The sequence below is a fragment of the Mytilus californianus genome, unplaced genomic scaffold (assembly GCF_021869535.1).
Source record: "Mytilus californianus isolate M0D057914Y unplaced genomic scaffold, xbMytCali1.0.p SCAF_13, whole genome shotgun sequence".
NCBI lineage: Eukaryota > Metazoa > Mollusca > Bivalvia > Mytilida > Mytilidae > Mytilus > Mytilus californianus.
Window position 1 is genome coordinate 28,176,547 of NW_026262615.1, and position 20,906 is coordinate 28,197,452.

At 32.8% G+C, this 20,906-nt stretch overlaps 1 protein-coding gene across 1 annotated transcript; it reads left to right on the plus strand.

The window, feature by feature from the left end:
• The first annotated feature begins 982 nt into the window (after positions 1-982).
• LOC127723475 (fucolectin-6-like) lies at positions 983-3,217 on the plus strand. Its single transcript, XM_052230128.1, has 3 exons — positions 983-1,192; positions 1,871-2,092; positions 2,987-3,217. The coding sequence occupies exons 1-3, from the start codon at positions 991-993 to the stop codon at positions 3,199-3,201; spliced, it is 639 nt and encodes a 212-aa protein (XP_052086088.1). The 5' UTR covers positions 983-990; the 3' UTR covers positions 3,202-3,217.
• Positions 3,218-20,906: the final 17,689 nt, after the last annotated feature.

The following is a 20,906-nucleotide window of genomic DNA, read 5'->3' on the forward strand; positions in this document are numbered from 1 at the left end:
AACTATTCCTCACTTTAAAGAATTCTCAGTTAAATATTGTGGATGATTAACACCCTCTACCTTTTTAAGAAAAAAATCTGTTTAAAATCTGTCTCCTCAATTGTGAGCACAAAGTAATGTATTAGTGAATGAACACCATGTCATAGTTACAGAATATTCAGTGAAATTTAATTGGTTAATAATGATTGTACAAAGCAAAGCGACAAAGAATCATTCCATTATGATATCATGATATAATTCCCGTCATTTGGACGACGACTGTTAACCTTAGAAAGTTCGATTCCAGTCGTTCATCCTCATAGCCCTGCTTAAGTATTGTTTGTGTTAGTAGCACGACTCATTCTTGTCAATGGAGTCTATATAATGTGAACATGCACGTGCGTAACGATTCAATTCAGATATTAGTTTACTCGTTTGGATTGTTTTACATTTGTCATTTCGGGGCCTTTTATAGCTGATAATGCGGTATGAGTTTAACTCATTGTTGAAGGCCGAACTGTGACCTATATGTGTTAATTTCTGTGTCATTTGGTCTCTTGTGGAAAGTTGTCTCATTGGCAATCATAACTCATCTTCTTATTTTATATATGAATGTCATACGTACGATAGGACAGAGGTTGTGTTACTACTGAAAAATTGGGAGGCAATCTCTTCCATCAGCAGTTTACTTCTCAACTGCCCTCTATGTCGAAGAACTAGGCGAAGTTCAAAGAAAGAAGCAGACTTGTATGCATTATGTTATTTTTCAAAAAAAATGGAATGGAAAAGATACAAGTCTCGTCACTTTGAACTATTCTATGAAAATACATCACCTATAACGAAAATTGAAGTAATAGTATATCATTGGGATCGATTGGTGAATTGCGTGCAATACAAACACAGCTTGTTAATTTATATTTTGCGTGACATTATTCTGTCCAGTGTTTCTCTTTTTACAGCTTATATGCTAACTGTTGGCCGTTTACAACAGTTGTATCTAAATTTTCTAAAATGTTAAACTGTGCTACTGTTTTAATATTCGGATGTTCTATGGTGTCGTCTGCTTGTCAAATTTCTATTTCCGGTTATAAAGGGGAACTTGGCAGTGATCCGAGACTAGAACAGAAAATCCTGAAAATCGAGTATACGCTGAAAACAACACTAAAAAGACACGAAGAGTTGCTCAACCAAATTCTGGAAAAGAAATATAATGGTATGAAATAATGTAGAAAATGTATTGCATGTCGTTTTAATTTTTTATTCTTCTTTTAAAATGTGTCTGGGAACTCACATCTGTGAGACTTTCGTACTTGATCATTGTATAGAGAGCTCCGTTTACCATAAGTATTTATTTATGAGGATGGTGATGGAACAGATTTTTGGTGGTTCGCGTTTAACTTATTCACATCTTTTTGCAAAGACACATGTTTATTGTTGAAGATTGTATGTTGTCGTCTTCTGTATGTCCCTTTCTTTTGGTTATTAGTTTTATCGGGTTGTTGCCTTATTGAGGTACATTGTATATTCTATATCTCCTTGTAATCGAATAGACACAATGTGTGATCGATTATAGTTTGATTTTGATGAAGCAATACAACTTTCGATTATAAATTACTTTGCTGAACGTACGACTTCAAAAAATAAGAAGATAATGTATGATTATTAATGAGACAACTCTTCTCCAGCGACCCAATGACGTAGACGTTTACAACTATAGGTCACCGTACGGCCTTCCACAATGAACAAAACCCATATCGCAAAGTAAGCTATTAAAGGCCCCGAAATGACAAATGTAAATAAAATTACAAAAGGCACATCAATTGTCCTTCGTATAATTGAGACAAGACGAACTGTATCTTTATAAATACAAACTTTCCTTTCTTTTTCAAAGATCTTGTTCCAGCTAATATACGTTTGGAGGATGTGTCTTACAAGAAAATGACAGGTCAAAGTTCCTCGCACTCTGGACACGGACCATCAGGCAGTGCTGTTGACGGCGATTTATCTACAATGTTTCATACGAATAATGAAAAGACACCATATTGGTGGGTAGACCTTGGAGGATCCTTTTCAGTTCAACATGTTGAAATTTGGAATAGAGCACATAACTACGGTAAGACAATGTATCCCTGTTGTTGGCATAAATGAAAAAATTGTGAATTAAAATACTGAACTTAACGGTATAGGATCTATTGTAGTAAATCATACTGCAAACGTTCAATTTAAGCAGTCTAAATGAGTTGACTGTATATATTTTTATGTCAAATACAGTCACTAATCGTATATTGCGTTGGGCCACGCCTACCACTTGAAATTCGTAATGAAATGTACACACTTTTCATTGTTGATATTCCATTATAAAATCTGCCGCATGATTTTAACTTCACGTTCTTAATCCGCCAAAGTCAGAGGCCTTTTATATGGTGAAAGCAGTTTTTAAAATATTTTTTTCATCAAAATGAAAACACAAAATTGGTATAAAAATTGTTTTAAATTGTAATATAAAGACAACATTAGTGTATTGACTTGACATTATAACGATATAAGGATTCGGCACGAAATGCAGAAATAACTTGGCAGAGCCTTCACGAATTTCCCCCGTTCTAAGCATTATCTTTACATCGTTATTATGTCAAGTTCGTACAATATTATTGTCTTTAAATGATCATGCTAACTGATTATCGAATTGATGACTGCCTGATTTGCTGCATGCACTTTGCAAATGATATGTTATGGTTATTTGGAGCCCAAAACCTTTTTTTATGAATGTCGTTTCAGTTTCAATTAACTATAAAAAATTCTGAGTAAGCTATAAATCTTTCAATAAACTTATCCTATTAGAAATGAATGTTTATTTATTCGTCCTGCACACCGAGCAACATATGGCTGAGTCTCAAATACTTTTAGGGAGCATATCACAATCATACACGTATCTCATTAAACGTTCAATACAAATCATGATTTCTCATTTGTACATCCTACACAGCGTTAAACATTTTCATTTCAGGTCGTCGACTCCATGATTTGGATATTATGATTGGTCCAACTCTACGTGAAATGAAGCCATGTACTTATTACAAAGGCCCTGCAAGTAATGGGGAGCACCTTATTCTGAACTGCCGCAAAACTACGAAAGGAAGATATGTTAAGCTTGCCTTACGAGGTCGCGAATGGCTACACCTTAGAGAAGTTAAAGTGTTTGCGTATGTCAAGGCTTGTTGAAGCAAGTTATTAAAGATGCCATATGCTCTTTTTATTTGATTTATTATAATTTACCATGCTATTGTGTTACTAGGAATTTAAAATACCATTAATCTTACAGGTGTACGTATCATGTTATTGTCATATCTACCGAATGATTTCGGGACGTTGATTCAGCTTTGGTTGGTGTCGATGAACATGATTTGGTTTTAGAGGATTTGTATTTTTAAAATGTGGAACAGTTTCTGTCTTCTGTAACACCTGAAATCACCATCGGTTTTCGATATGGTACTTTATTTTTTCTCTGTCTTGAGATTTCTATCGTCTATGAACTGTTTAAAGACTGTTGTATGTATGTCTGCGTTTTTTGACATGGTGTTGTCAGTTTGTCTTCGACGTTTGAGTTTTGAATGTCCCTTTTCTTTCTTTGTCCTCTTGCTTCAATGTTTAAACGTTTTCCATGATGATCCTTAAACTATCTAACAGAATCAACGGCCCAGTCTGTCCATATAAATTTAATGACAGTTTTTTAGTGCATTTGTTAACCATTACACTAAGAAACACATGATATGATTTCCTTGCCAGTAACACGTATTTCTTGACTTTAATCACAACGAAACACATCCTGCAAATGCATGACATACTTGCCGCTGGTCGATAAATAATATAACGCTAATCGATTAATATCCCTCCATGAACCTACAATACGTTTTCGTTTCCCAATACTTCCATCTAATATTTAGAATAGGCATTAAACGTAACAGGGTTGTATAAATATGGCACATGTGGACTTCTCCGGTCTTCTTTTACGGTAAATGGTGGTTTCCGGTTAGCTGTACCACGTCAAGTTTGAATGAATATGTCAAATTTAATGGAATATTACTACACTCTGCACTTTGTAAAAGGTCAATAAAGCTGGATTAAACTTCTCACCTTACCCAACGTATCCTCATTTACACTGAAAAACTTATGACATGTGTTTTTTTGCAACATCCGTTAATACACTCGAGATTGAATAATTTGAAAGCAAAATAGTAATCAAAGTTTTAAAGCATAAACAAAAAAAAACAGGACCAACCACAGCGACGAATTCATCATGAATACGCACGAATTACATATAGATGGTAATGTGCGTTGAACAAAAAAAACATTTCAGTTTCACTTATGCGTGTCTTTTTTCATACATATATATGAATTATAAATTTGCTTAACGTCCAGTTGGCAATATTGCACGCATATTCAAGACAAAAATGTATAAACGATAAATACAATTAACAATTAATAAACACAATAGGTTCCAGATAGTGGGTCAACCTAGATGAATAGCTGCAAATAACATGGTATTACCCAACACAAAACATCGCAACCTATTTAACATCCGCATTCGACCTGAAGTGACTAGCTGTGCAATGTAGGATAACATCTCTTTAACGTTGAATTGTGTAGGAGATAACTCAGGTGGATAAATGAGGCTGACCGGTGGTTGATTAAATATCTTTATTTATTATGTAATTGATACTGCATATAAAGTACATGTACTTCTCGACGAAAGTCACTACGAAAAGCTTTTTTTATTGTATGTGTGTATATATTATTGATCAGTTTAATTGAGGTCCGAAGCTGGCATGTCAGATACTATTAGCAAGCCTTTGTTTTTTTTTATCATTGCTATTTTGCTTAGTTTCTTCTTATTTTAACATCGGACTTGGACTTCTTAAAACTTTTTTATTATGCCTATTGATATATAAAAATAAGAAGATGTGGTATGATTGCCAATGAGACAACTCTCCACAAGAGACCAAATGACACACCCATTAACAACTATAGGTCATTGTACGGCTTTCAACAATAAACAATGCCCATACCGCATAGTCAGCTATAAAAGGCCCCGAAATGACAAATGTAAAACAATTCAAACGAGAAAACTAACGGCCTATTTTATGTACAAAATGATGAACGAAAAACAAATATGTTACACAGTAACAAACGACAGCCACTGAATTACAGGCTCCTGACTTGGGACAGGCACATACAGAATGTGGCGGGGTTAAACTCGTTTGAAGGCACCAACTCCCCCTAACCTAAGGCAGTGGTGTAACAGTACAACATAAGAAAAAACTATAAAAAATCAGTTGAAAAGGCTTAACTCATCAGATAGATACAAACAGAAATACATCTAACAAAAACACAGAGTAGACGTGGACGGGTACTTATACATCTACACAACAGAAAGACACTAAGTACAGATCTGAGAGTACTCGCAGTTACTGACAAGTAGTTCAAAGGCTGAAAAGCCAATAACAACTAATGAAAAAAAAATCATTCATTTAAGACTTAAATATCAATCAGTCCACATCCAACATCCAATGGATTTAGTGTAAAGACGTCATAAACAGTCAGAGAAAAACATGACAATGCCAAGATACAGGTATCGACAGATTGTAAAGCCATTGATGTGCAAATGTATATAAAAATAATATTTAGTTTGATTTTAATTTACTGATAACAAAATCAATATTAACACCAATAAAAACAATATTCAAAGATCTAATTACAGTGTTATATTGGTAACCTTTTAGAATAAGTTTATTTAAAGGATCTATAAGTTTACCCGGATCGTTTCCAAATTTCCAGGCTCGGTAAACAAAATCTCCGTAAAAATGAGGATGTGCTATCCCGTTTGAAATAAGTTTTATACAGCTACAACCAAACTTCAAAATCAAATCATTATATCTATGGAAGAATTTAGTAAAGGTTTTAGGTAATTTGTGGTAACGAAATCCCTGACTTAATAATTTACCCGTAATACATAGATTACGTTCATTAAAATCCAAAACGTTACAACAGACACGGGCATAGAGAACGAGTTGTGATATATAAACACCTTAAGATGGCGCCAAAGGAACATCACCGTCCAAAAAAGGAAAATTAACAACAGGGAACGAAAAATCGTCCCTTTTGTCGTAACTTTCAGTGTAGAGTTTCCCGTGTAAAACTGATATATCTAAATCTAGGAAAGCACAGTTATTACCGTTTATATTTGATTTATTTAAAGTAAGTTCCTTTGGGTAAATTTCGGCAGTATATTTAGAAAATGTTTAATCAGTTAACGAAACAATATCATCAAGATAACGGTAGATGTTGTTGAATTTATCAATTAAATGTAATTTAGACGGGTCTTTCCTGAGTTTGGTCATAAACTGTGATTCATAACAGTACAAGAACAAGTCTTCTATAAAAGGGGCACTATTGGTGCCCATATAAATACCTAATACCTGTCGATAAACTTTATTGCCGAAACGTACATAAATATTATCAAGGAGAAAATTAACAGCTTCAATCGTCTCATCACACCTCAAGTAAGTATATCTAGCATATTTACCTTTCTCATTAGAGAAGAAGGCTTTAAATGAGTTGCAGCAAATATATTTGCATTCAGATTTACCAAACGACCATTTAATTAAATAGGAAAACTTTTGTTTGATAAGATTTTGTGGAAGTGAAGTGTAAAGAGTTGAAAAGTCAAAACTGTCAACAGAATCAAAAGGACCATCAAAAGCACGTAATTTATCTAAAACATCCATAGAATTTTTTACACTAAAAAAAATAGTTAATTCCACTATTTTCATATATTTTGTTACAAAAGTTAATGATAAGTTCTTTGATAGTAGTTAAGGAACTAGTTAAAAGCACTGAAAGATTAGTTGTAGAACACTCACTAGAGGCCGAGATGAAACGATATTTTACTTTTTTTTTGTATAGTATAGGTAACCAATACATAGTAGGGACCTTCAAATGTTCAGAAGAGGCCTTAAGCTGTGATGTGGTTATGATATGTTTGCTTACTAAATGACTCTCCGAGGAGCGCACAGACTTGAATGTATAAGAATTTAAAATTTCATTCTTCAGAACGTCCATGTAGTATTTACGACATAAAACCACCACATTGTTGGCTGTATTGTCGGCCGGTACAAACACAAACCGCTTTGAAAGTACTTGAAGTTTGTTTCTTATTCTAGAAATAGGCGTATTATGTACTCTTTTGTTTACTTCAGAATTGAAATAAACTAGTGTCTTTTCAAGGATTAATGTAAACTCCGAACAAAGGTTGTGTATACAGTAAATCCAAAACAGCTGTGAATGTCTCTTATGGGGGAATCGTAATCTGGTAAAATTTTTATCCATTCGAATTGCAACTGGTGTTGTATAGTAAATGCTGACTTGGAATGTAATATATGCAAAAGAGAGAGACGAAAGATACCAGAGGGACAGTCAAACTCATAGATCGAAAACAAACTGACAACGCCATGGCCAAAAATAAAAAGACAAACAGACAAATAATAGTACAGATGACACAACATAGAAAACTAAAGACTAAGCAACACGAACCCCACCAAAAACTGGGGGTGATCTCAGGATCTGCAACAGCAGCAGAGCAGCGTGTTAGAGATTTTCAATTAAATCATAGATTGTAAATAACCTTGACATTATAATAATTTACTGTTCTGAACTTTGGAAAGTTTATTTCATAGATAGACTGTTCAATTGATTACAAAAAAGAATACCACCACATGTATTTACATCTGAATGGACACCTCTTAGCGTAAGCCTTTAAGTTGGACATCGAAGGGAATGTGATCATATATCTATACTCATGTGGAGGTCGGAATATGCTTACCCTTCCGGAGCACCTGTGATCACCCCAGTCTTTGATGGGGTTCGTGCTGCTCAGTCTTTGGTTTTCTTTACTGTTGTTTGTCTTTATTTCTTTTTAAGCCATGTTAGTCAGTTTATTTCTGACTGATGAGTTTGACTGTCCCTTTGGGCATTGGCATCCTTCGCATCTCCTATACTTTGTAATGTTTTACGACATGTGAGTTCAACTAAAATATAATTTGCATAAACCGAAAGTTAACTGTTTTTTACGCAGGTCAAAATTGGTTGCAAGATCGAGAAAATGTATCAAACGTTAATGAAGTGAATATTTTTCATGGTGGAAAACAACTTGTTTAATACAATATTTCTATTATAGAATTTTTTGACGAGTTTTAGAAACAGAGATATAAGCAAGGCTTTCAGGTACAAACGCATTGTATACTTCCTAAACTGTAAGAATATTGTTTGTGTCCTGCAGTTTAACATTTAACGTATAGTTTTTCTCTAAATCAAATCGTTGAAAATGTGTATGAATGGAATTGACATGATAAAACACGGATCACGATGAGGACCCCAAATTAAACTTCTATGTAAATAGTAGCTTCGCTCGCAACAGAAGCATGATAGCAGTAGACTATTAACGTACACCACTAAAATACGTTTAAATCGCTTCATGTTATCTGTCAATCTGAATTTTTATAGTATAGAAAGGTCGATTGCAGAATAAAATTGGATATAAGTCACATATTGCGCACAAGAAGTTCACACATACTCAATGTCGTAATGGGTCCTAACTATCCAACATTTCATATCTTTTACTTTCGATCGAATCTTCATTGCCTCAATATAAAGAAACGTCGTCGATATGACAGGAAAATATAGCATACACACCTCCTAAAACTAACCTATGTATAACCAAACATGATTAAATAACATTCAATTTTAGTGGACTGTGTCATTTTTCTAACATGGGTCAAGCATTTACGTTTGTTTTGATTGACAGTTTGCGTATTTGATATTTTTTGGATAACTTCACACAACCATTGATTGGGAGGGGATTATACCTCTCAGCCGAAGAATCTTGGTAAAATCATGGAGTTTCCGCGGGACTTAAAAATATAAGAATAATTGAAAATAAATCTTGCGCTTAGTTGGGTTTTCGTGGAGTTGGCATTTCAATTATATTTTTGTGAGGCACGAATTTGGCTAAGTTTGAAGGCATCAGTTATGTTTACTTATTTCGTAGAAATTTTCGATGGTATTTCAGAAATTTTCTTAAAATGTTAAAACGTATTGTTTAGATTTTATACGGTAAGATACTAGTAGTTTTTTTTTATTCAGGAACATAGAAACGTGATATTAAAAATAAAGCGTGTGTCAATTACAATATGTTGTAATATCAGTTTCAAGTATACTGATACTTCTTCGTATACTGTCTAAGCTGGATAAAATTTTATTTTTTTCAAACCTGAATAAATTTTCATCATGAATGATTAAAGCGAACAGATAAAGTGAGTGAAAACTCTCCTAAATTCTCACATTGTCGAGGTATTTTCGATCAACATGCCATAACAATTTCTTATTGTTTCTATACGAATGAGGGACGTTCGAAAAAGTGACATAAGAAGCTGAACAATCTCCCCTGTATATGGTACACAATATTCTTACAAACACTGCATTTACAATCAATTGGTTTTTTTTTTCAGGTACAAATAAGCTTTCAAACGATTTTAAGATGATGTATGTACGCGGAATTCCGATATATTTCAGGATATGTATATGTTTTATAGCACCTTCACTACTTCTGGTAGGACGAATTTAATATAGTGATGTAAGGCTAAACAAATAATCCATCTAATACAACAGTAAATCATTCGAAGTATTTAACATGTGTATTCCTTTTTTTTGTCTGGTCATCAAATATACATACGGTGCAATTTTTGTCAAAGCAAGATAAAAAAAAAAAGAACAACAATTTTTTAATGTCAAGATTATTATACAATGTTAAGCCGAAGATTTGAAAACCAAGGATGTATAAGAACCTAAACAGTTAAACAGGTATATGACCAAAAGGACATACAATAAATAGCCAAATCCATCTTAGGTCAACTTTGTCTAAAGGAGTTGAAACTTTAGTTTCTTTATAATTTAAAAATCTATCAACTGACAATTTTAGAAAGGTTTGTTATAAATCATGTCAGTTACGAAGTACTGACTTCTGAACTGCTGATACCTTAGGGGGTATCGTTATTGATAACCTCATCATAGATACAAGAATTAAAATTTTGTTCGCCAGACGCGCGTTTTGTTTACAAAAGACTCATCAGAGACTCTTGAATCAAAACAGTAAAAAGACCGGGAACAGAGATTAACAGACACATTTTAAATGTACATTTGAATAATGACGAATTTTTATAATAAAGAGTCTTTTTGTCAGAAAATTTATAAAACATAAATGAACACGACAAATCTAGTCTGTCATTGAACTGTTATTGACCTTAACCTTAACAAATTTAATACTAAGGATTTTTGAGGCATCAAAAAAGTTACCTAATTTCTATTAAAAAAACCAAAGAAAAAGAACAAAAAAAACAACATCATACATGTCATATACTCTTTGTATCTGCAGTTCCGATCAGTTTTAACCTCGACTCTGAATTGTCCGAATGATTTGTTGTCATATAACTGTCTAAATATTGAAGTTGGAGATTCTGTTCTACAAAAGAACAGTCAAAGGTTGTTCTAATGTAGAACTGTCATGATCAGTTCAAGGATGGAACTGTTAAAATAATTTCTAAACTGAAACAGACATAATTCACCTAAATTAGAGAAATTATTTGATTAGGCATAATAAAATTTCTGGTCGAAGATAACGTCCGGAATAGTTTACTGGATATTTCCGTGTATGGCATACTTAAGATAAAAGAACTTAATAATAACACTGTCTTTGTTTGTATAAAGGTTTGAAATATTCTCTACATCAACATCAGTAGAGGCGAAATATTTTCCATGTAAGTCGGTTATAATTATCAGTAATAATATATTTTGTTTAACTGAATGACTATACACTGCAAGTAGCACATTCGAGGAATTTACAGATAAAATGTATTGATTACACAGTGACCAAATAATGTTCTGAGAGTGATTTTGTACTTTAAGTATGACATTTTACAAACATACACTATTTATTACTTTTATATACACATTTGTGTACGATAACAACAACAATAGATGAAGCCAAAGTCATATTCCTGACTTGGTACAGGCATTTCCTTATGTAGAAAATGGTGGATTAAACCGGGTTTTATAGCTATCTAAATCTCTCACTTGTATGACATAATGCTACATACAAGGATCGAAAACATATGGTTTTATATATTCAGGAAACTGATTGATTAAGTGTTGCTTTTAAAGTTCATGGGCAAATATGTCATGCGCATTTCGGATGAGATAGATTTTGGTTGACGGGGATAAAGGAGGATTATTAGTATTGTCAATTGAATTTTACACTGCAGCAGGTCAAATAGGAACGCTTAAACATTAAATGCACCAAACCATCAGACATAAAATGCATGAAACTATCAGACATTAAATGTATCAAACTATCTCAACAGTAGGCACCCTATCAACACGGGAATGTAACCCGAAGGAAAACGACCAGTTGACATGTCTACCTGTCACTCCTGCGATCTTGTCTAAAAACTAAAAATGTTAAGACGTAATCATATTGTTTCAGATTGTATTGTCAGTTTGATAGATGATATTTCTCTCTGAATCCTCAGCGTTAATTGAGAGACTTTTGTGATGTGTCTGATTAAATGTCGACAAACTACTCATACCCTTAAACCTAAAACTAAACTGCTGCAAATGTTGATTACGAAGTTGAATTTAAAGGGCTCATGTTGGTACTGTTAGACATTTGTTTTGGCTTTCCATCATTTTATCCTGAGCATTACCAATGAGGTCGCGTACTCCTAGTCCCTAAAGTTGTTCTATCAAATAACAAGTCTAATATTTATTTACTGAATCAAAGTGATAGTGACCGGTTTCAGTTTATGATATTAATCTGCACAAGGACGGTTGTTTTGAAGCTAATTTTACAAATAATTTGACTTATAGCGTACTTGACAAAAAAAATCTCATTAAAGATACTGGGCTTATAATTTTTTAACACCAGACGCGCGTTTCGTATACATAAGACTCAAGTGGCGGTCGAATCTAAAGATTTAAAAACCAAATAAAATACGAAGTTGAAGAGCATTGAGCACACACAATATGTTTTTCCGGAACTTTTATCATTAGGAATAAACAAAGGAATACAATCAGAACCGAATTCTCGTTCATGTTCTTTAAAGAAAAACTTCCGAAAGGTTTTTGTCAATACAGCTAAGGTAATCTATTCCTGAAATAAACAATCCTCCGTATGTTGAACAATTCTAAATTTTGTAAACAGATAATTTAACATTCATTCTTTAACCCAAGTTGTACGCATCATAATTTGTATCATAATACCTTATATTATGTTTAAATCATATTGACAGCAACTAAATTGTTAATTACAATATTTCCTCTTTCTTCGAAATCGATTTTTTCCTTCTCCTTTCAGAAATTAATGTTTTCCTTGAAACCTAATCCAGGTTGGAAGCCAGCAGAAATGTCGTTACAAGAAAGGTACACTAATGATAAGTGTCTCGAATGGCCTGTTATGGAAAGATTGAAACTAAATGTTTTTGGTGACTAATTGCAACTAATATACTTGTGCAACTCACTAATTATTGTATATAAAGCATGTACTATTTTCTGTGATTTTTTCTAAACTATTCATCAAATTTTGTTCATTATATTTTCACTTCTAAAAAAAATTCTACATATATATACTAGTCAATAAAAGAAGCAATACGAGGCAATGCAGATTCTATATATTATGGAATTGAAAACACAATACCAAACTTAAAAAAAAGAATTTTGGTCTAATAATTATATTTGAGGTAAAACGCGAATTTTTTATTTCGCAATTTTATTGATTTAATTTTGTTTTCACCTTCGAATCTGAAAACAGATATAAAATCTCAAACATTAAGCACACAACTGGTCCGATTTTATTTTGAGTGCCTTCATAGATTCTCATTTTTGAATACCGATTTTTGTCATGACTTTCGCAAAATAAATTGACACCTGTATTTTCTTACTTTCAACTTAATCAGTTTTTGTTAAACAATGATACACACTAACTTTGAAAATAATGTTATTCTTTGAACGATTTAACAATGTTTTCCCTATTTCTTTCATTTTATGATAAATTGGAATTCAAACTTGTATATCGTTACTTTTGGTGACTAGTTATATCCTCTTATAACAAAATATATATTTACTCGATTGCCGCGGGTGGGAGTATTTTACTTCAAAAACTTGTGTGGTTTTAGGCGTTATCACGAAACACATAATCATACATATAAATAAGGCTTTTATCACTGAACTTTTGAAAATTCTTAACTTTGCACCTTTGCAACTGTATGTGCAAAAAAAGAAGATAGTTAGATTTATATTATCCGGATATTCAGCTCCGTCAAATTTTATGGAGTTCGGTTGGAAGATTTATTTTATAGTTTGATAAGGAAAAATTGGATCATTGGATAGTTTAGGAAATATTTTGCTTCACAGAAATGTAAGAATTTGTCTATCATCAAACATTTCTAGATGTCGGTGAAATTTTTGTCTCAGTTGATCATTGGAATAACTGTCAGATTTAACAGAGACATGGTCACGGCAAAGTCTTTGAATGCTTTCAAGTAAAGTTCATATTGATTACGCACACCTATATAAGTTTCATTTTTTATCAGTATTTATACTAATATTATTATGTGAGGTAAAATTCTCACTTTGACAATTTGAAGATCAATGATTTGTGTAGAAGCCATTGACTTTTTTTTACCTGAAGACAACGATAGAAAATGTACAATGGTACAGAGGTAAAGTGTTATTCGGCCTGTCTCGCTGGGCTCTACGGTTACCCCGAGGCCTTATACAAGCTATGCTAAGTGTGAATGTGCCTTTATCTTCCTACTAGGTGTCAATCCCTGCTAACTTCGCCAGGTCCTAAATCTATGGTTTCCTGCCTTGCTCGTTCCGCCGTAAGAGAGGGATGCACTCGAAGTAGAGGCTGAGAGTACCAAACTGTGACCCTTGTGTCATGTGTCCTTTCGGATCCCCCGGTGCTGTACCAGTACCCTCATGACAGGCTGAGGAAACCCCCTTGTACTACAGGGCAATTACACAACAGAGGTATATGCAGGTATAAAGGTGAAAGGAAACTTTGTTCTTAAAGTCTAGTTGTAAACAAATAAATTCGGACGGGATGTTGTAGAATGCGTCAAGCAAAAAAAAAAGAGAAATATGTCTTTCAAGACTTCAGAAGGGGACTACCATTTTATTTTCTGAGGGAGGGGGCAGGAGGATTCTGAAAATGAATATCCTGTCCTTGGAAAAAAATAACCATGGATAGCAACAGATGAAAATGAAAAGTCAATCCGCAAAAATCCTTCTACAAATCCCCCCAAAATATAAAATGGTAATCATCTATATGTTTGGACTAGTGACCAGGGACACCCTGTTTTGTAGGCTTTCATATATCAAATATCGTAGGGATAAACTAGAATAAGAGGTGAGCGACAGTATATATAGACCTAAAGATCATATTGCATGTATTGGTATATCATAGTTACGCATGAAAGTCTTTCATAAACAGATTGAAGGCTGTTGTAAAATCAGTGGGCCCAAAACATTTTTTTTTTGTAGTGCATTTCTTATAGAAAATTAACTTTAATTAAAAAAATTGTACCTGGTCTATGTCAATAAGATTTTGACAGTGTTGACTAATTTCAGACAAATTATATCGATATTATAGAAAAATCTACCTGCTCTAATTCCAAATAAGGACAATTTAATTTATGTTAAGGGGTCTTTTATACAGTTTGACGGCTTCGGGCATACTAATTTTGGACCTTATTTAGCTGGACCAAATCATTACTCTACCTTAAAATTCATGACCCAGTATATTATTTCATGTAATTCCCCCCCCCCCACCCCCCCCCCCCCCCTCCCCTCCTCCTTATTTTTGTATGCATAAAATGTAAAGAAATGACGTTAGAAGGTGTAAGAAAAAAATGGCAAGTTACATGTATACCTATTCTTCTGTTACCTATTCTAACATTGGAATCGGACGTCTTTTAAAATGAGTTTTACTATTCGTATTGCTGTGTGCTTATTTATTCCACATTGGCTTTAGACTTTTTGCCAAATATTGTTTAAATGTGCTTTTCCCAAATTATAATTAGAATATTGGAATATTTTACTTGTTTTATGCTACATGTTATGCAGAATCGTCACATTTTGAAACGATTGTACAGTGTAAAACATTATTTTGTAAAAGAAAACAAACTGAATGATAGAATATTAAAATAAGATGTGAGGAAAACAGTTTTAAAAACATTTTATTATAATAAGACTATCGTTTTCGTTATTTATATAATTTTATTTAATAGAATATAGATAAAAGTGGTTCGTATCGCAACCAATCATGTTAAAGAAAATAGTAAAAGGTAAAAACTCGAACCACGACTTCTGTGTTATAATCATCTTATTACGTAATGGAAAGGATGGCAGATGTCAATAAGTTTTCTAAAACAAGTTCTGGTGGACAATCACAAACTTTTTCATCGGAAGGGGTATAACATTATGTAAGGGCAATAAGCAATTGTACACAATATTCTCAAAAAGGTAAACCTACAGTAAAGTGTTATTCTTTATGAATTTATCGTTTACAATTTTCTTTTTAGTGGTGTTTTTTCTACGTTTGCTATTACTTGTTTTCCTGTTTTCCATTTCCCTTTTGTTTCCCTTCAATCATTTCAGCTGAGCAAAATCCTTTGAAATATTGGGAGTAAGCGAATGATTCGTATAAGTCAGCAGATGACGAAAATCATGATATTTATTGAAAAAAAGGCAATAGAAACAACATGAAACAAAATTAAATGATTGAAAACAGCACACACTTACTTTTGGTACCTTTTTATTTACTCCATGTTAAATGCTGAAATTAAGTAGCTATTCTAGTCACAATGTTGACTGCTGTACCCCTATTTTTGACATTTTTACCTATTATGTCTGTTTTGTTTTGTTCACACATCGTTGTCAATATAATGAAATTTTATGCGACTGTCATACAAGTGAGAGGTTTAGCTACCTACTTTGCCAAAATGAAGATTTTACTATGCTTTTTTCAAAAAAATGATAAAAAGTATGGGTCACCGCGCTATTTGTCAAGGTACGAGTCGTTCAAAATTTCCAACATTTGCTTAGATTGTTCATGAAAAAACACATTTTTGTGCATAAAAAGAAATCTATCAGACAGAATTTTGAAATAAAATATGAGAAGATAGGGTTTATAATATATTTTAAGAAAATAAAAAGAAAAAATGGTGTCACCGAACATGTTTTCTTGCTACAAGTAAAAAATGAAAATTTCCCTATATGTCCAGTACAAATTTTGTACTTAAAGAGTTATCTTCCCTTAAATGGCTTATTTGAAAAATTAATTCTAAAAGCACAAATATTTGGTATTTGTTAAATATTTTGATAATGCAAAGAACAACTAAGTTTTCTTTATATAAAAAAGACTTTGTCTCCAAATTTGCAGATTTGGGCAAAGAACTAGACCGATTATTTACTGTAATTGTACAATTCAAGATGGCGGTATACCCTTGAACTACCTTAAGAAAATATATATCAAGAAAACAATTCGTTTCTTTATGCAGCTTTACAAAATGACAAAACGATACAGGTATAAATAAAGATCAATATAGTAAAAATAATGCTAGTCGGGAAGAAATCGACCTTATGCAAATGAATGTCAATACATCTGTCACCTATTTCAGATTGAACAAATCTCAATGGAAAGTCTTTAACTGTTTAGAAATTGAGATGCTATAAGAACACTAGAAAACATACCAAATTTCATCTTTTCTTTCGAATTTGAATATGCCAATATCAATTAAAGTCTTATACATGTACATCTGGGCGCAGGACATTTTAGCGAAAATTTTAAAACTACTAGGGGACATTTTAGCGCAGACATTAGAGCCCATTTTAGCGCAGGATTAATCTGTTCACCTGTATTTTCAATAGCAAATTTTAGCGAAAACTTACCTGGTTGAATAATATTCACCTTACTTAAACCACGAATAAGTCCATGTACTTCATAGCAAACTAAAAATGGTCCAGAGTCGTTCCATTCCCATCTTTATGAGCAATTTCATAGTTGTCACCAGCTATTTACGTTTTTCTTGACACTATCATCAAATTGCAAACAACAACATATATAAAAATACGAAGTATTAAAGACGAATGCACCACAAATTAGACAAGATAAAGAGAAAGAACAGTTCCTACTGCAATTTTCTGAACAGTATTGTACAGGGGGTATATCCAGAGCCCATCACGTTCGATTCTATTAAAAAAATTATTATTTTTTATTATTCATTATCCAATGGGTTAAAAATATTGCGCTAAAATGGGCATTGATAATTTTATTTTTTTTGGAAATACATGATGTTACATTGAACGTCGATTAACGGTTAAACATATTGGACACTGATTTGAAAATGTGACGTCAGATTTGGACGTCGATGTGAGGAATGGGCGTCGATTGGAGACCGGACGTCAATTTGCGTCCAACATATATGTATTCATTTGCCATATTGGACATACATGTTGTTATTCTGATACACGTGACAACTCAAGTAAAAAAAAATTATGTTACTTATATTTGGAATGTAAAGTCTAACACTGGGCCTGTATCGGCTTGGGTACTCGAAGGCTCTATATTGGGCACCATTTTATTTTTAATCTAAATAAATGACATATTCAATGATATTGAATGTGATGTGATACTTTTTGATGTCGACTCTTCAATTTATATTATGGATGATAAGGAATACGAAGCAGCATTAAAGTTAAATAGAGATATTGAGAAGATACATATTTGGTCTAATTGATGGCTTGCTACTTTAAACCTAAACACAAAAGAAATATGACTATCTAAAATAAGCACCACAAATCTATCACCCATAAATTTATATGAATAATGATTTCATAAGAGTAACCAAGTCCAACACACATTTAGGGATTATTATAAAGAAGACGAAAGCTTGAATATTCATGTAAACATTATTATTTATATGGCTATTTCACGATTAGCCTTATTCCGAAAGATGATGATTAAATTAAAAAAGACAAATTTAGAAACTATCAATGTACCTTTTATAAGCCAAGTCTTAGAATATGGTGATATTGTCTTATGTGGGTTTGTTCCAGTGACTGTCTGTCAAGAAAATAAAAGTTAAATAACTCTTTGTTTTTTGTTTTGTTTTTGTTTATTTATTAGAAGTTATTATATGTTACCTTAAATGACTTTACTGTGGCCCAGTCATACTGTTTGTTAAGTAATTGTACTTTTGTCAGGAGACGGATTAATTAACGTTTTTCTAAGCTTGTTTCTAAGTCCCATATATGAATTTTATTCCCAATTTTAGTACATCATTGATATAACTTTTCATTATTAAATATTGTTTAACTAAACATAGACATGATAGAATTTATTCCGAATATAACGCTAGAATTGGAATAAACCTCCATCGGGTACCTTGTTAGGCAATTAAAATTCTTATTGATGTAACTATATATATCGTTGTATTGATTAGTTAGGTACACATAAATAACAGCTGATAAGTTTGTAATGCATACTTATTCTAAATGAAATAAATCGATTTTTCCCGGTTATGAATTGTGAAAAAAAAATCGTTGTAATGAATACAATTGCATTCATTTCTTATGATAATCATTTGAATAAGAAACTTTACAAGAAAATATCAACAAACGTTTAGTGCGACTAAGTTAACTTAACTTAAAAGTCCCAAATTTACAAGATGCTAAATAAAAGTATGGTCCAGTCTCTTTTAAGAAAAAGAAATCTTTCATGAAATTAATGTACATACTTCTTTGGTGTGTTTATCATAACCCTTAAACCTCACATCGCTGATTTTCGAATATTGTTCATGGTAAAGTAAAAGTCAGACATTGCCATTTATTGCTCATACTATCGTCTCAAGAGTATAACTAGCCCGGTAGTAAGTACTTTTTGGCGCTGACATGGAATAACATTTTAGAAAATGACTGTTTTAAAAATTACTAATGATTTGAATCAACAGGAATAGATTGCTTTATCAGTATTTTGTCCATTCGAAACAACAGGAATAGATTGCGTTATCAGTATTTTGCCCATTCGAAACAGCAGGAACAGATTTGCTTTATCAGTATTTTGCCAATTTGAAACAACAGGAATACATTGCATTATCAGTATTTTGCCAAATAGAATTTGAAACAACAGGAATAAGTTGTTTTATCAGTATTTTGCCCATTTGCGGTTTTTAAAATTGTTTACTACCCTGTCTAGTTCGCCTTAATACTTTATTGATTCAGTCATCACTGATGAGTTTTATGAAGACGAAAAGTGCGTTTGGTGGACTTCATTATACGCCTGGTATCGTTGATAAGAGTCTCGCTCATAAATCAAGGGAAACCAACAAGCGCTGAGTGCTTTGCTTGAACTATGAAAGGAGCGAGACTGGTTGTGTCCAAAGAAAAAGTATCTCCTGATCAACATGCCAAACAATTTCACATTCAATTAAAATTTCACGTTTTACCGTATACCTCTTTTGAGTTGTTATTTGTGCAAGGGTCTTACCGCTGTAAACGAAGTACGCACACAGTGAACATCCATTACGAACGTATACTACGGAGAATAGGGTATGTTACTTCTAAACAATTGGTAGTTGACAATTAATAAGTTGTAGTTTTCACGTTTGGCATAAAATCTAGTGTGTAAGTCGTATGTCAACGATTCTTTATTATAAGTCTTCTATCTGTGTCACTGTTGATTTGAAGCGTACTTTCTATTTTTGGTAGATTCTCAATCTTATTTATGGATGAAGGGGCGAAAGATACTAAAGGGACAGTCAATATTTTGACAGATCATTATATATTGATATCATGTTAGACTTAGATGCATGATTTTTTTTATTAATAGTTATTGGCTTTGAGCTAGCTGTCAGTAACTGCAAATACTGTCAGATATGTTCTTACTGTCTTTTTGATATGTGGGTGTATAAACACCTTGCCACGTCAGAACTGATGTATTTCTGGTTTGTATCCACCCTTTTCATTTAATCTTTATTGTTTGTTCTTATGTTGAACTGTTACACTCTGTCCGGAGTGTTGCACATTCAAACTACTTGTAGGTTACCCCGCCACATCCTGTACGTGCCTGTCACAATCAAGAGTCTGAAATGCATTGATGTCGTTTGTTGCTGTGAACCATATTTGCTTTTTGTTTATTATTCTCTCCATGAATAAAAGCATGAGTAATATACCGCTGTAAAACGCTGAAGCAGGCCACTTGTTTTCTTGTTTAAATTGTTGTAAAGATGTCATCTCGGAGCCTTTAGTAGCTGACTATGCGGTATGCGTTTTACCAATTGTTGAAGGTGACCTATAGTTGTTAATTTATGTGGAGAGTTATCGCATAAGTAATCATACGATATCTGCGTGTTTTATATCATACTAGATACACAATATGTATGAATTTCAATAGTGTAGTTAACTTTTAGTGTCTTATATAAATAAGTGTGGATACAATTTTGAGAATGTTCCCATGCAGTTCTCAAAGAGAAGCGACGTTTAAACATGTTAAATGTTGTGTCATATTGTAACAATCTTACAGTTTTGTAAAAACATGTTGTGATTAGTTTAGTTGAAGAAAATGAAGAAAAAAATGTCATTTTCCATTTGTCTTCAACTTTAGTCTTTAAAAGTGATATTCGCCAGACATGGCAGTATACACTAAATTTCAATTTGTTATTGTTATAGTCTTTGAAGATGCTTTTAGTTACTGCAAAAATTCTTATTTCGGTGCTTTATGTCTATTGGTTTATGTTGGTTGTGCTGTAATACCACTG

Excerpts from the sequence above, each read along its gene's own strand:
- LOC127723475 (XM_052230128.1), top strand. The coding sequence starts at position 991 with ATGTTAAACTGTGCTACTGTTTTAATATTCGGATGTTCTATGGTGTCG. Across the intron at positions 1,193-1,870 it reads TCTGGAAAAGAAATATAATG|ATCTTGTTCCAGCTAATATA; the intron begins GTATGAAATAAT and ends TCTTTTTCAAAG. Across the intron at positions 2,093-2,986 it reads GAATAGAGCACATAACTACG|GTCGTCGACTCCATGATTTG; the intron begins GTAAGACAATGT and ends TTTTCATTTCAG.